General features: G+C 41.7%; 1 protein-coding gene across 2 annotated transcripts in view; it reads right to left on the bottom strand.

The window, feature by feature from the left end:
- The window catches only part of larp1 (La ribonucleoprotein 1, translational regulator), a 116040-nt gene that overhangs the window by 19014 nt on the left and 82861 nt on the right, over positions 1-14165 (bottom strand). The window contains exons 11-16 of one of the 2 annotated variants that reach the window (XM_048603811.1): positions 11977-12146; positions 6971-7327; positions 4094-4217; positions 2780-2991; positions 1599-1705; positions 1179-1336 (exon numbers count right to left, since the gene is read on the bottom strand). In XM_048603811.1, coding sequence (XP_048459768.1) covers positions 1179-1336; positions 1599-1705; positions 2780-2991; positions 4094-4217; positions 6971-7327; positions 11977-12146 — 1128 coding nt within the window. The remainder of the gene's footprint in view (positions 1-1178; positions 1337-1598; positions 1706-2779; positions 2992-4093; positions 4218-6970; positions 7328-11976; positions 12147-14165) is intronic. The other variant, XM_048603812.1, reaches the window with a different exon arrangement.

The raw sequence follows: 14165 nt of genomic DNA, 5'->3' as shown, positions 1-14165 counted from the left end.
TTCACAATCAAGTCCATTCCATCTGACATCCACCACAACAATCAAGTAGCTAGCAGGAGTTTTGTGACTACTTTCTTAACCACTCATGCCCCGATCTCAGAAAGTGTTGTATTATTCCACATCAGTCAGCAAGAACCAGTGCTCAAGATCAAGGATTTGGGGACTGGGTGGCAAGTGATATATTTCTACTTTGTCAAGGCCTTGAATATGGATGAGAAGGTTGTCAATAACTTACAACAATAAAGCACTTTCAAAGTCATAAAATGTGCCAAGGCACTTCACAGGAGCATTAAAAACAGAGGAAAAAGGAGCAGAAGGCTCACTTCACCATTCAACCAGATCATGGCCATTTCCCCTTACTATCCTCATATCCTTTGATATCTCTAGCATCCAAAAATCTATCAGTCTCAATCCTGACTGAGCCCCTCAGTGGTAGATTATTCCAATGATCCTCCTCATCTCAGTTCTAAGTGGCCCACCTCTTATTCTGAGGCATAATCTTAAAACAAACACTCAGCCACAATAGGAAATATTAGGTCTTATAACCAATGAGTTTCTTAAAAAAGGAAAGGGAGATAGAGAGGTGAAGGAAGTTTGAGAGGAATTCTAAAGCTTCAGACCTGAAATCCTGGAAGAATTTAAAATCAGGGGCACTCAAAAGGCATGAATTAAATAAGCACGGAAATCTTATCTAATATGGGGGTGGAAGTGAGAGTCTTAAAGCCAAAACATTGTTTGATCTATGGGCCAAAGTAGGGTCCACAGAACTTGAGTTAGGCCATGCAGAATAGTGTTTTCAATGATTTCAAGTCTAGAGAATAGAATATGTGAGATGAACTTGCAGTGTGTTGGCACTGCCAAATCTAGAGGCAACAAGAGCATGAATGAGGGTTTCAGCAGATGAACTGAGGCAAGACTGAAGCTACTATGGTGGAAATAGTCTCAGTAATGGTGTGAACATGTGGTCAGAAGCTCAATTTAGGGTCAAATAATAAACTAAGGTCTCAAAGTCTGGTCTAGTCTCAGGCAGTTGCCAGAGAGAAGGCAGCAGACAGTTGCAAGAAAACAGAATTTGGAGCAGGGACCACAAATGACAGCTTCAGTCCTCATAATATTTAACTGGAACAAACTGTCGATTTTGTTGAACAATCCTTGATGACAGAACTCCCATCACCTACCATTCAGGCATCTCCTGTGGAACTTGTGATAAACATGCTGTGTAAATCCATTTTCCTTCAGTAATTCATGCGAGGGATGTTGGAACTTGGGAAGAGACTGGGGAGTACAACCGTAGGTTCCAGCGACTGGGATTCCCTCTGATGGGCTGGCATTGGAGCTGCCACAAAAATACAAAAGTTACTATTGAACATCTTTTGGTATGGTAACAGAATCACTTACTCAAAACAAATCTTTAGATGTGCAAGTATGCATTGATGCTCAAATAATCACATATCCACATATATACTGATATATCAGCCAAGTGGCTGCTTTCCCGACCCCTCCTGTCTCTAAATTAACCAGTATTTGTCTGACATTCAGTACTGATGTTTGAAAGTTGATTGGGTGAGGAGTTCTCTTTCTTGGACACACAAGCTAACCTGAAGGAGGACGTTCTTGGTCGGTGCTCTCTTGAATCCATCACCCAGCCCACGTGGCTCTCAAGTGGAGGGTTTGAACTGTGTCTCGTTTTCCGCTTCCGAGGAGCCTGTAATAAACGAAAGTAACTCCCATCATAAATGCCTGCATGGTTAAGAAAGATATCTTACACTTTATAGACTATCAGACCGGTTACTCTCAAGATTTTAGTGCTACTTGGGCATCTGAAATTTTAGCAACAAAAGCAGAAATTCAGGAGAACTGGCAGCATCTGTGAAGAGAAAGCAGAGTTAAAGTTTCAGATCCAGTGACTCTTCTTCAGAACAGAATATAGCTAGGAATATGTCGGTATATGTGCTGAAGATGGGGCGGTGCGGGGAGTGGGGACGAGGGGGAGCATGGAGGAGGAGATAAACAATAGATGGAGCTGGACCCAAGACAGGAAGAACAGCAGCTGGGCAGACAAAGGTAATGGTCAGCTGGGGAGAATTAATAGCTGCTAATGGATTGGTTGTGGTAGCAGTCCTCTTCATAACAAGACCTGACATGTTGGGACTAGGGGAGAAGGACCTGGAATAAGTACTCAGACCCTAAAATTACTGAATCAAAATCAAGTCCTGAAGGCATTAGGATCCCCAAATGGAAAACGAGATGCCTTTTTTTCAGCTGGCGCAGAGTTTTGCTACAGCACTGCAGTGAGCCCAAGACAGAAATGCTGGTCAGGAAACATGGTGGTGTTGAAGTGGCAGGCAACCTGAAGCTCAGGGTTTGCAAAAATGTAAATCAGAGAATATATTTTTGATGAGGCAGTAACAATTACACTTCAAATATACTTACTTGGCAGTAAAGTGTTTTGAGATTCCCTGAGGTGGTGAAACATGCTTTATAAATTCAATTTCCTTTACCCCTCAATCATGCTTCTGCGATGCACCTCTGGAATAATTTGTGAATACATGGTGTAATTCTTCACCCCAATTAAAATCCTGGAGGATTCTTCCTGAAGTATCTCTACAGTCAACCTTTTATTGCATGATGAGCTGGCCAGAATCTAATATAATAGCTGCTGAACTGTGCTTTAATGTTCTAAATTTCAAACTTCAGAGCAACAAATTTCCTTAAGCGTGTGTTCCCTAAATTTATGCTCTAGAGTTCTTCTAAATCCAGAACTTTGTCAGAACCTTACCTTCGCATCCAGAGGCCTCCCTTCTTTCACAACAGGGTAAAATCTGGACATTTGACTTGGATCCTTTAACCTGGGTGTGCGGGGGGTGCGAGGGGTTCGTGCGCCCCGGTAGTTTGGTGATTCCGGAACAGTTGTTGGCAAAGATCGTGCCATGCAAGACACTGGTGGTTCAGCTGCACCAAAAAGTTTATTGGCCAATGCATCTGTAGGTACTGAACAAAGATGCAGGATTCAGGTTCTTGTATACACTTGGTAAAGAGCCCAATGGGTTTTTTATATATTTAAATATAAAATAAAGTTTACACTACATAAAATTGAATACCCTTCTCTGTATCCTACAATGAACTAAATAATTGTGCTGAAACAAGACAATCAAGATTTTTTGTTTTGCCACTTGTCAGCTACTTTTGAGGCGTTTTGACAGTCAGTATGGGGTAACTGCTTCCAGTGGCAGGAAGGCTAGAAACCAGAAAACATGGACTTAACATGGGGGGGAAAACAAAATCAGACAAAAGAAGAAAAGAATGCTTTTACAGTGAGTTGCTGTATTACAGGATAAAGATTCAACCATGAATTTCTATAATCTACAGTGAATAAATAATTAAACAATATTTACAGCAAATTTTGAAGAATAGGGGAGTGAGACTAACCGGGTAGTTCTATCAAAGAGCCTAAGCTAGTGCAACAGACTGAATGTGACAGGGGGTGATCAATGTATAACAGTGAGTTTACCTTTTCAGCACTAGAATGGTTTGTATTCAATGCACATTGTGGCTGTGGGCTCAAATGTGTGTGATGACTTCAACATTGTTCCTGACATACAGCCAGTTTTCTCACACTTCTGGCATTCCTCTCCCATCTCCATTAAACCTGACAGCAAGGCAGAAATGTGAACTCTGGAAACTAACATGAATAAGAAATTTTTACAGGCTCCAACCACACACGGATTGGTGGGTTGGCAGGGTTTATCAGACTCCATACCCAACATAACTACAGTGAACTACTGCGGCAGTTCAAATGGTTCACCGCTACCTTCTCAAGGGAAACTAAGCATGATAAATAAATGCTGGCTCAGCCAGCAACGCCTACATCACATGTATGGCTAAACGGCAAGAGGCCATTCAGCCTATCAGGGAAAGCACATCAGTCTCAACTTCCTACTCCTCCCCATACACATTAGATTCTCTTTTAAAATGAGATTCTGGAAGTTTTATTGTCATTTTCAAGATGCCAGCCTGTCTGTTGTTGCATCCAGTGTCATACCCTATCAAATGGACATTTGGATACAGCACCGGACTGACAAGATTCCTTTACCTTGCTGTGGTCTCGGTGGTCCAGGTGGGACTTCTTGGTTTGGATCAACAGGAGGTTCAGGGGTCAGAGTGTCAAACTCCTCTCTGCTGATCATATTTAGCTTCTTGAAATTTTCCACTTCTTGCTGCAATGTAAATAGACAGACTGAGACAGACCAGAACATACATATTCAAGAAAAAGGCTGGAACAAAATAGAACAAGACCAGCGTGAGATGGGCAGACTGAAAGAAACTGAGATAAAGATGCAGTAGAAACGCCAGGTGAGCGAATGAGACGGGACGTAGATCCAAAACGGACAGCACGCGTGGGCTGTGTGCGCGGGGGGGGGGCGCGGGTGGGAGGTGGTGGTGGTGGTCATCTGCGCGATGGGGACAGCAAGAGCGAGAGACACAGCAAGGAAGTCTATGGAAGGGGTAGAGAAATAGAAAGAGGGAAAGTATGCACAACAGAGAGGTTGAAGGGTCCATTTATATTGACCTTTAAAGGCTGAAAGAGAGCATCATTAAAGGCAATGGAGTACTTGGCTTTATTAGTAACAACGTTGAGTACAAAAGCAAAGAAGTTCTCCTAAAATCCATATAAAGCACTAGTCAGGCATCAACAAGAGCATTAAGTCCAAATCTGGTCACCAAACAGTAAAACAATGGAGAGGGTACAGAGCAGGTTTATGAAAATGGTGCCAAGTGCATAATACTAAGTGAAGAGACCGATGAAACTGGGCAATTATCCTCACAGCAAGAGGGTTGAAAGAAACTTAATGGACACGTTCACATTCAATAAGAACTACAGCATAGCAAATAAACAGCAAATATTTCCAGTGGTAGGACACTCAGTTAGCAGAGGACACTGATTTAAGGTAACTGTCAGAAGAATCAAATGCAGCAACATGAAGGAAGAAGTTTCATAAATTGTGATTTGGAAAACATACTTGAAGAGGAAAATTTTCCAGGGCCATGGAGAAAGAACATATTGTGAAAAACCACAATAGGCTGAATGGTTTCTTAGGGTAGGAAAGAAATGGACAGAGAAAGAAAGAGATCTATAAGAAACGTTCAACACTTTTACAAGTTTCAAATTTGATCTGCTCTTCTAATTCAACCTTTGGAACGCCAAACTTTGTTACACAGTTTAATCCTCTTCTGGTGGGACTTGAACCCAGGCCTCCTGGCCAGAGGTAAGGATACGACCTCTGCACCATAAGAGCCTGTCCTTTCCTGGTACGTACTTAATTCCAACTCTTATTTAAAGATCTCCTATTGTGAACTAACTGTTTTGTCAAAACAGTCCTTCCATTTACTCTGGCTGAAATTGATCTATAATGTTCTAATTTGCTAAACTCTCCTGGAGAAGTGCTGAATGATCTAGCTCTACAAATGCAATTTATATAGTTTGGCAAAGAAGTTGATGCATATCCAGCACAGATACAACCACTAAACAATTATATTATCCCATAACAGTTTGCACTGATAGGTGAGCACCACCATTCATTCTCCCATCCCCCCCACCCCAATGTTTGAATGATCTTTCCCTTTCTCAGACAATCTTCAACATTTTTCAAACCTCAATGACCACACATTAATCACAGATAGTAAGCTTTTCCACGGATTCTATGGCCTCCATTTCCTTTCCAAAAACCAGTCTGTAGCAAGTGACAGCACAGTGAGGTGGAGGAAACAAGACCTTACAATGTCAAATCAGCCAGTTGCGCTGGGCAATGAGTACAAATGTCACCAGTTACACCAGACCATAGGATTGCTCTCATTAGATTTTACTAACATGAGGGTCACCATGTCTCAGATGACAGGCAAGGCCAAGAAACAGTGTCCTTCATGGTAACCTCAGTCGGTGTGAGGAATTGAACCCGCAATGCAAACTAGCCATCCAGGCAACTCACCCCAATCCAATTTTCTGATACCTGCTTTTCCACACCCAACTGTGTATTTTAAAAGAGGGAAACAAATCTTAGTCTCAGTGGCTGTAAATCCATCAATAATGGCCATTCCAAGCAGCCTAAATGGAGTCTGTTTGTTTATAAGCTGGTGCTGGTTCAGTCAATTTGAGTGAATGTTACATGAATACAAAACAGAAACAGATAGAATGCAATGGTAAGCAAACACAAACCAACGATTACCAGCTGAGGCTCATGCCCACCACAAACAATTCTGTGATTGTGATCTCTGGAACATTCAGATATTTCATGAAGTTGTTTTTGGCATAATTGTGTTAAAATTGGGAAACCACTAGCTCTCACTGGGCCAGAAGGTCCAGGTTCAAATTCTACAATGCTCCAGGGTGTACAATGACATCTCTATACAGGCTAATTAGAAAATAACTAGAATCCATCCCACTTTCACCTCTGTTCAAACTCAGTGCAAATGAATATGGAGTATGTTCTATAACTACTGTCTGATCCACTCCGCCTGTTTAACCAGTTTTTTTGTGTACTCATCCTGTGATGCAGCAGTAATGCTTCCACCTATGGGCTTGAAGGCCTGGGTTCAAATCCCACATGTCCTGCAGATGTATCATAAAATGTCCTAACAGAGTGATTAAAAGAGCTTATTTTTTCAGAACAGCTTAAGATTTTTGTAGTTGATTGGAGATGTACTATAGACTGTAACAACTACCTGGCTGCAAACTCGACTGTAATTGACAAACTGACAAGCCCAGCCTGCAACTGGCAGACCTGGGTTGGGGGCGTTAAGGAATTCAGCTGTATCTACTGAACAGGCCGAAAATCACTAAAGACAGGAAAGCTTCTTCAATAAAACAGATTGAAGTGATGATTGAAGCCCTGAAAAAGTTCTGTGACAGGAGTTCCAAATGGCATCCCTGTTCAACTGCGCCTGTTAATCTGGTTAAAATCCAGAGACCTACCTTTATGGTTGCATATTCTGGTTCATAATCCTCTTTCCATAGGTCCTGCTCGTAGTAGTAAAGGCCGTCATTAATGACCTTACCAAACTCAGATGTCAGTTTTGCCCTGGAGATGTGATTCCCTGTCCTGTCCCCACCGGGATGTTTCCTCAAATATGGAGGCGTCTGTGCCACAATTAGAATCTTGTTCACATCACGATCGTCAATTTCACAATCAGAATCCTCATCCGACCAATCAGTGAACGTGTTCTTGCGCCCAACCATCTGCTCCATCTCCTCATCAAACATGAAGTCCAGCTCCTCTTGTTCCTCTTGGTCTGGCTTCAAAGATGTTTGGGTTTTGGGTTCTTCAGATTTCTGAAATAGAGAATCACCACAATTCGATCAGTGCTGTATTTTAAAAATCTCCAAGGGTAATAATGAATTCTGCATCAACAGAATTAAGTTAACCATTATTAAAAGGCTGAAAAATTTCAAGACCAAAATAAAAGCAACAATTTCATACTTCTGAATTTGGTACATCAGCAGGTGCATAACCAGTCCAAACCTGGTCAGAATCCAAGCCTTCAGCCTCTGGTGCACTGCACAACAACTGACACCTTCAGGTATATTATAGTTGAACCTATAACCCCATCTATATACTGCACCAAAACTGACAACTGCATTTCAATCTATACTCTCTCACTCCGGGGCGTGAGTCTTTGGAACACCCCCAGTACAGTAGGCACAAAGTAACTGAGCATTTTTAAGATACAGGCACATTACTGACTACAAGGGTGTCAGGGTTTTAAAGTGGTAATGTAGTGTTGAAACCACTATCAATTCAGTCACAATCATACTGAATAGCCAGATGGCCTAATCTTGCCTCTACTTCATTTCTATCATATTTGCCATCCTCCTCTCACAGCTCAATCAATATTCTCATATCAAGCACTGGCCTAGGTGTGCCTTTTATATCACATCTGAACCTCTATTCCCACATAAAACTTACCAAAAGGAAAGCCCCAGAGCCCATAATGTTAGATCACTACAAATATCTGATTTACATGGAAGCAGAAACTGTTTCACACCAAGAAAAGTGTGTTAAAATGTGCAAGTTTTGAAACTGGTCTCACCTTAACCCCTCCGTGCAGTTGCGGCAGTGAGGTATTGAAGTGGAAATTGCAAAGTGGAATATGTTAAAGCTAGTCATTGAGGAGCAAATCATATTCTTCTAATACATTAATCATTTTAATTATCAATTTTTTTAAACCCTGGAGTAGATAATAGATGAACAGTACTACTTAGACCATCAATTTGCTATTTCTGACAAAAAAAGCCATTTTAGATGCCAAGATCCATTTCCTTCTCTTAACATAAACTGGAACCTACAGAAGTCACACCCAAATCAAAAACTCCATTTGATACTCAACAACCAGGAATTCTATTAACATTTACATTCTCGTTACCATGCAGAACAGAGTGCACAAATATTGAGATCAGAGAATGAAAAGTAATAACAGTAATGTGAGATCTTATTTTATGCAATATGCTGGGAGAAGAATAGTTCAAGTACCAAAAGGCAAAGTTTATTGAATATACTCCTAAGACAATATGTTAGTGAATCAAGGGCCACACCTTAATACATTTTAGAATAAGTAATTCATGAATAATTGACAAAAGACTCAGGTCTAGACAAGAAAAGTAGATTTAAGGCTACAATCAGATAAACCACGATTTTACTGAAGAACGGAGCTCCTTTCATATTATGAATGGCCTGCTCCTAATTCATAAATTTGCAAGTAATGAGCCTGAGTTAAATGCTAAAGGAATGCTTAGCTAACAGTGGCCAGGGCATAACTGAATTGAATATTAAATTGAACAGGAAGAGGGAGTCACAAGCTAAACTTAGCTTGAGGGCTATACACATGACAGAAACTGCCCACAGTAAACTAGAAAATCTATTCATTTATGAACCTACAAACAAACAGTGGAGCTTTCTCCCCTAAAAGCCCAAGGGTCAACTGAAAATGTAAAAGCAGAATGACAGATTTTTGTCACACAAGCGAATTCAGTGACAGACAACCATCATCGGCAAGGCCAACACTGTCAATCCAAAACTACCCTCAAGACAGTGCTGATGAATCACCTCTTTCAACTACCACAATAACTATGGTAAAAGTACCCATAGTGTTCTAAGTTAGGGAGTTTCAGGATTTTTAATTAATGCCACTGGAAGGGCAGTGCAGTATTTTCAAGTCAGCACTGTTTGTTTTGAAAGGTTGTTGAATACCTCCTGTTGTCTTTCAAACTGGGAGAGATTGTGGGTTGGGAAGTGTTGCTGCAGACTTAGCAAATTACATCTTGTAGAAAGCACACACTCCAGTTAGCATGCCAGTGAGGAGGGGTGAATGTCTTAGATGGTCAATGGCATACCAACAGAAGTGAGCTTCTTTGACCAGAAAGGCATCAAGGTTCTTAAGTACTGTTGGTGCTGCATCTAGGCACATGATCCAACACATGCTAGACACTTCCTTGAAGTTGGTGGTTAGGCTTTAGGAAGTTGGGAGGTGAATCAATCATTACAGAATACTCAGCTTTTGAAGTCGGTATTATAGAATATCTAAACTACGATCGGCTCTTTTTGTCACAGTTGTTACATGGTATCGCCAATTAAGTTTCTTGTCAATAGTCACTCACAGGATGTTGTTAATAAGGAATTCAATGATGGAAATGCAAATGAACACCAAGGAAAGCAGTTTCACTCTCTTATTGGAAATGGTCATTGTCTGGCACTTACAAAACGCAAAGTGTAACAGGCTTGGATACTATCTACTCCTTACTGCATGAAAGCAGAGACAGCTCCATTATTTGAAGTATTGTGAATGGAAGAGAACACTGTCTGATTATCCATGATCCCTGATCTGATTGAAGACGACAGAATCATTGATCTGATGATGATAGTCAGACATAGGATACCACCTTGAGAAAGGCATGCAGTAATTCCTGGGCGGAGATGAATGGCCTCCAAAAATCATCCATGTACCTTCATGTTGTTTATTATTCAAGCCAATGGACAGATATCCCTTTGCCTATTCAGGTCAATTTCCCAAGGACTCACTGATGTCACAGTGTTCATATGCTGTCTTTACACCAAGGTTAACAATTCTCACCTCACCCTTTGAGTTTAGCTGTGCTTGAACTATGGATGTTATGAGCTCTGGAGTTACTAACTGAAGAATGCAAGCCTGGCAGCTCGGTGGCTCAGTGGTTAGCAATGTTGTCTCAAAAGGGCTAGGAACCTGATTTCAATTCCATCTTTGGGTGACTGTATGTGTGAAGTTTGCACATTCTTTCCCGTGTCTGAGTGGCATCTCACTCACAGTCCAAAGATCTGCATGTCAGGTGGATTGGCCATGATAAATTGCCCTGTGGTGTCCAGGGTTGTGCAGAAAAGATGGGTTATCTATGATAAATGCACGGTTATGGGGGTGGGGTGGGATGCTCTTCAGAGGGTCAGAGCAGACTCGATGGACTCAATGGCCTCTATTTGCACTGTAGGTGTTCTATAATTCTATGAATCCATTTGCAACTGACCCAAACCCGAGATGAAGAAACACCCCAATGAGACCTTTGGGAACCAAAGGCCCAACTTCATCCTTTCTGCAAAAGCATGCAACTCACTGTTGTCTCAAATTACACAAATATGCTATTCCAAAATGTTACGTCAAAAGAATGTATCATCTCAAAGGAATGCGTGAATTATAACTGATTCTCACCGGCTCCCCAGTGAGTCTGTTCCATAGTTGGACCACTCGCTCACTGAAATGTTATTTCCATACATTAGATGTAAATTAATTGCCCTTGAAATAGGAACAGGGCCCTTTGCTTCTATTGCAACGTCAAATCAACCTATCTACACATTGTACTTAAAATTAGGATTCAGTCACATTTCACACAACTATGGGTTTTGATTTCATTAAACTTCCAAATGGTTGGTGGATTTGAAATGTCTCTGGAAATGGTTAAAACTGCCTAACCCCACATCACTTTAGGGCTTGATTCATCAGGATACAATTTTGACAATTGTTCTTTTTAACCACTGCTGAAAAATGTAGGATGTTATGTCTATTTGACTAAATTCTGTTAATACATTATGACATGAGATAGCTGTAGTAGTTTTGAGATAAGGAAATGGGCAATAGGGCAAAGATCAAGTTTACCATCAAGCATGGAACCAGAGGGAACTACCATCTGTGGGCTTTGAACACCTTTCGTTTCTGGGGTCTTTCCTACAGCAACACTTGACATGCTAAATGAACCATCTAGAGTAGTGCGAGTAATGGCCAATAATAAACATTAGCTTCCCTTCACAATTTGCAGTCAGAACCATTAAAAAATACAGTACTATTTAGGTGGAAAATGGGTGATGTTATTTATTGTCCTGTATGTTTATTGTTCAGATGTACTGTGTGCAAAGGTTTGGACAAACACAGCAAGATGATCAAACAGCAAACCATATGTGGTGTCGGTTTTGAATTCTTAAAAATGATAAAAATGTCTCTAGAACTAAGAAATAGGAGGACAGGTTACATATCCCATCAAGCCTGCTCTGCCATTCAATAAGATAATCTTTTTGTTGAAATCCTATTCATTTAGAATTCAAAAATTAGTAATCAAAGCAATCATTAAACCCTCCTCGTCTTCAGGGACAGCATGCCAAATTTATATCACTATGCTCCAAACTCTCCATCAAAGGAGAGGGAAATGATAACAGGGCCTTGAGAGGGGCGAATTTGATTCATGGCGTGACAGGACCTTCAATGTAAGATAGAAGAAGGGGGCAGGGTGACAGTCATAAGGCCCTCTTGTTTCAAAAAAAAAAATCATTCACAAGATTGAACTAGAAAGTGTAGCATTCCAAAATTCCTTTAAAAGATTGTGGTGAGTCTCGAGTTGCTATGACAACTCCTCGGTACAAACAGGGTACAAAATACCCTGGTAAAGTAGAAGGACTCAAGACTAACCTTTGGTTTTGCAGGAGCTGGCCGATGTCTTTTTTTCACTTCAATCCACGTGTCAGAATCCAGATCAGGAAGGCTGGTGGAAAGTCCTTTCGGCAAAGTCTTCAAATTACTGGGTTCCTCAGTCTTGGAGCTTGCAGCACTGCCTGCCCGGGGTGAACCTGGAGCCGACTCTAACAGAGAAAGAGCAGATCAGAGAGACAAAGTAATAAAGTTATACAGCACAGAAACAGACCTTTTGGTCCAACTCATCCCCACCGACCAGATATCCCAAACTGATCTAGTCCCATTTGCCAGCTTTTGCCTAATATCCCCCTAAACTCTTCCTATTCATGCTCCCAGTCAGATGTTTTTTAAAATGTTGTAAATTGTACCTGCCTCCACCACTTCCTCTGGCAGGTTGTTCCAAACACACACCACCCTGTGCATGAAATGGTTGCCCCTCAGGTTCCTTTTAAGTCTTTTCCCTCTTACCTTACACCTATGCCCTCTACTAGTTTTAGTTTCACCTACACTGGGAAAAAGACCTTGGCTTTTGCTCTATCCATGCCCCTCATAATTTCATAAACCTCTATAAGATCACCCCTCAGCCTCCAATGCTCCAGGTTATACTCTGCTACACGCAAAACCACGTTTTCTGAAAAACATGCCAACCCAGACCATCAACCCCAGTGTCCACAGCGCCAAACATTACACGCATCAACTGACAACACTTTAGCCAGGAAAATAGGGAGGTCATAAAAGTAGAAGCAGGAGGACTCCGTTCCTGACCTAATAACAGCTTGAGAATGACACCCTTGACTTTAAGGCGATATCTGATGATCAAGACAATCTTTCAAAACTAGAGACAATGGAAATCAGGGGAAATACTTTTCTGCTTGGTGCAGTCACATGTCGAGAAAGATGGTTGTGGCTGCTGGAGGTCAATAAACTAAGTCATAGGACACTGTTGCAGGAACTTCTCAGCTACTGGCTTAGGCCAACCATCTTCAACTGCTTCAATGACCTTTCTTCAGTCGCATGGTCAATGCTATCAAGCAGCACCTGCTCAGCAATAAGCTACTCGGTGACAACCAGTTTGAGCTCTGCTATGGCCACTCAGCTCCTGACCTCATTGCCTTGGTTCAAACGTGGACAAAAAAGCTAAATTCCAGAGGTGAGGAGAGGGATAGCCCTTGACATCAAGGCTGCATTCGACCGAGTGTGACATCAAGGAGCCCTAGCAGAATTGAAATCAATAGGTATCGAGGCAAACTTCCACTGGTTGCAGTCACACCTGGCACATAGGAAGATGTCATGGTTTTTGGAGGTCAAACATCTCACTGCAGGACATCTCTGCAGGAGTTCTGCAGAGTAGTGTCCTAGCTAGGCACAGCCATCTTCAGCTGCATCATCAATGACCTTCCCTCCATCATAAGATCAGAAGTAGGGATGTTTGCCCATGATTGCACAATGTTCAGCACCATTCATGACTCCTCAGATACTGAAGCAGTCCATGTTCACATGCCACAAGATCTAGACAATATCCAGCTTGGGCTGACAAGTGGCAAGTAACAATCGTGCCACACAAATGCCAGACTATGACCATCACCAATAAAAGACAATCCAACCATCACCCCTTGACATTCAATTGTGTTACCATTACTGAATCACCTGCTATCAACATCCACTCCGTCCATCGCCGGCACTCAGTAGCAGCAGTGTATACCATCTACAGGATGCACTGCAGAAATTCACCAAAGACCCTCAGACAGCATCTTTCAAACCCACGACCATTTCCATCTAAAAGGACAAGGCCAGCAGATATATGGGAACATCGCCGCCTTCAAGTTCCTCTCCAAGCCACTTACCATCCTGGCTTGGAACTATATCACCGTTCCTCCACTGTCACTGGGTCAAAATCCTGGAATCTCTTCCTAATGGCAGATGGACTGCAGTGGCTCAAGAAGACAGCTCACTATCACCTTCTCAAGGGGAACTAGAGATGGGCAATAAAATGCTGGCCAGCTAGCGATGCTGGGGATATTTGCTGATGATTGTACAATGCTCAGTACCTTTCCAAATTTATCAGCTACTCAAGTAGTCCATGTGTATAAGGAGGGAGACCAGGACAATATCCAGACTTGCTCTGTTGGGCAGTAAATAAAATCATGCCAGACAAGTTCCAGGCAATGGCCATCTTCAACAAGATA

This window comes from Rhincodon typus, chromosome 12 (assembly GCF_021869965.1).
Source record: "Rhincodon typus isolate 14 chromosome 12, sRhiTyp1.1, whole genome shotgun sequence".
NCBI classification, from domain to species: domain Eukaryota; kingdom Metazoa; phylum Chordata; class Chondrichthyes; order Orectolobiformes; family Rhincodontidae; genus Rhincodon; species Rhincodon typus.
The sequence above is the reverse complement of the archived record's forward strand: the minus strand, read 5'-3'. Positions and strand labels throughout refer to the sequence as shown.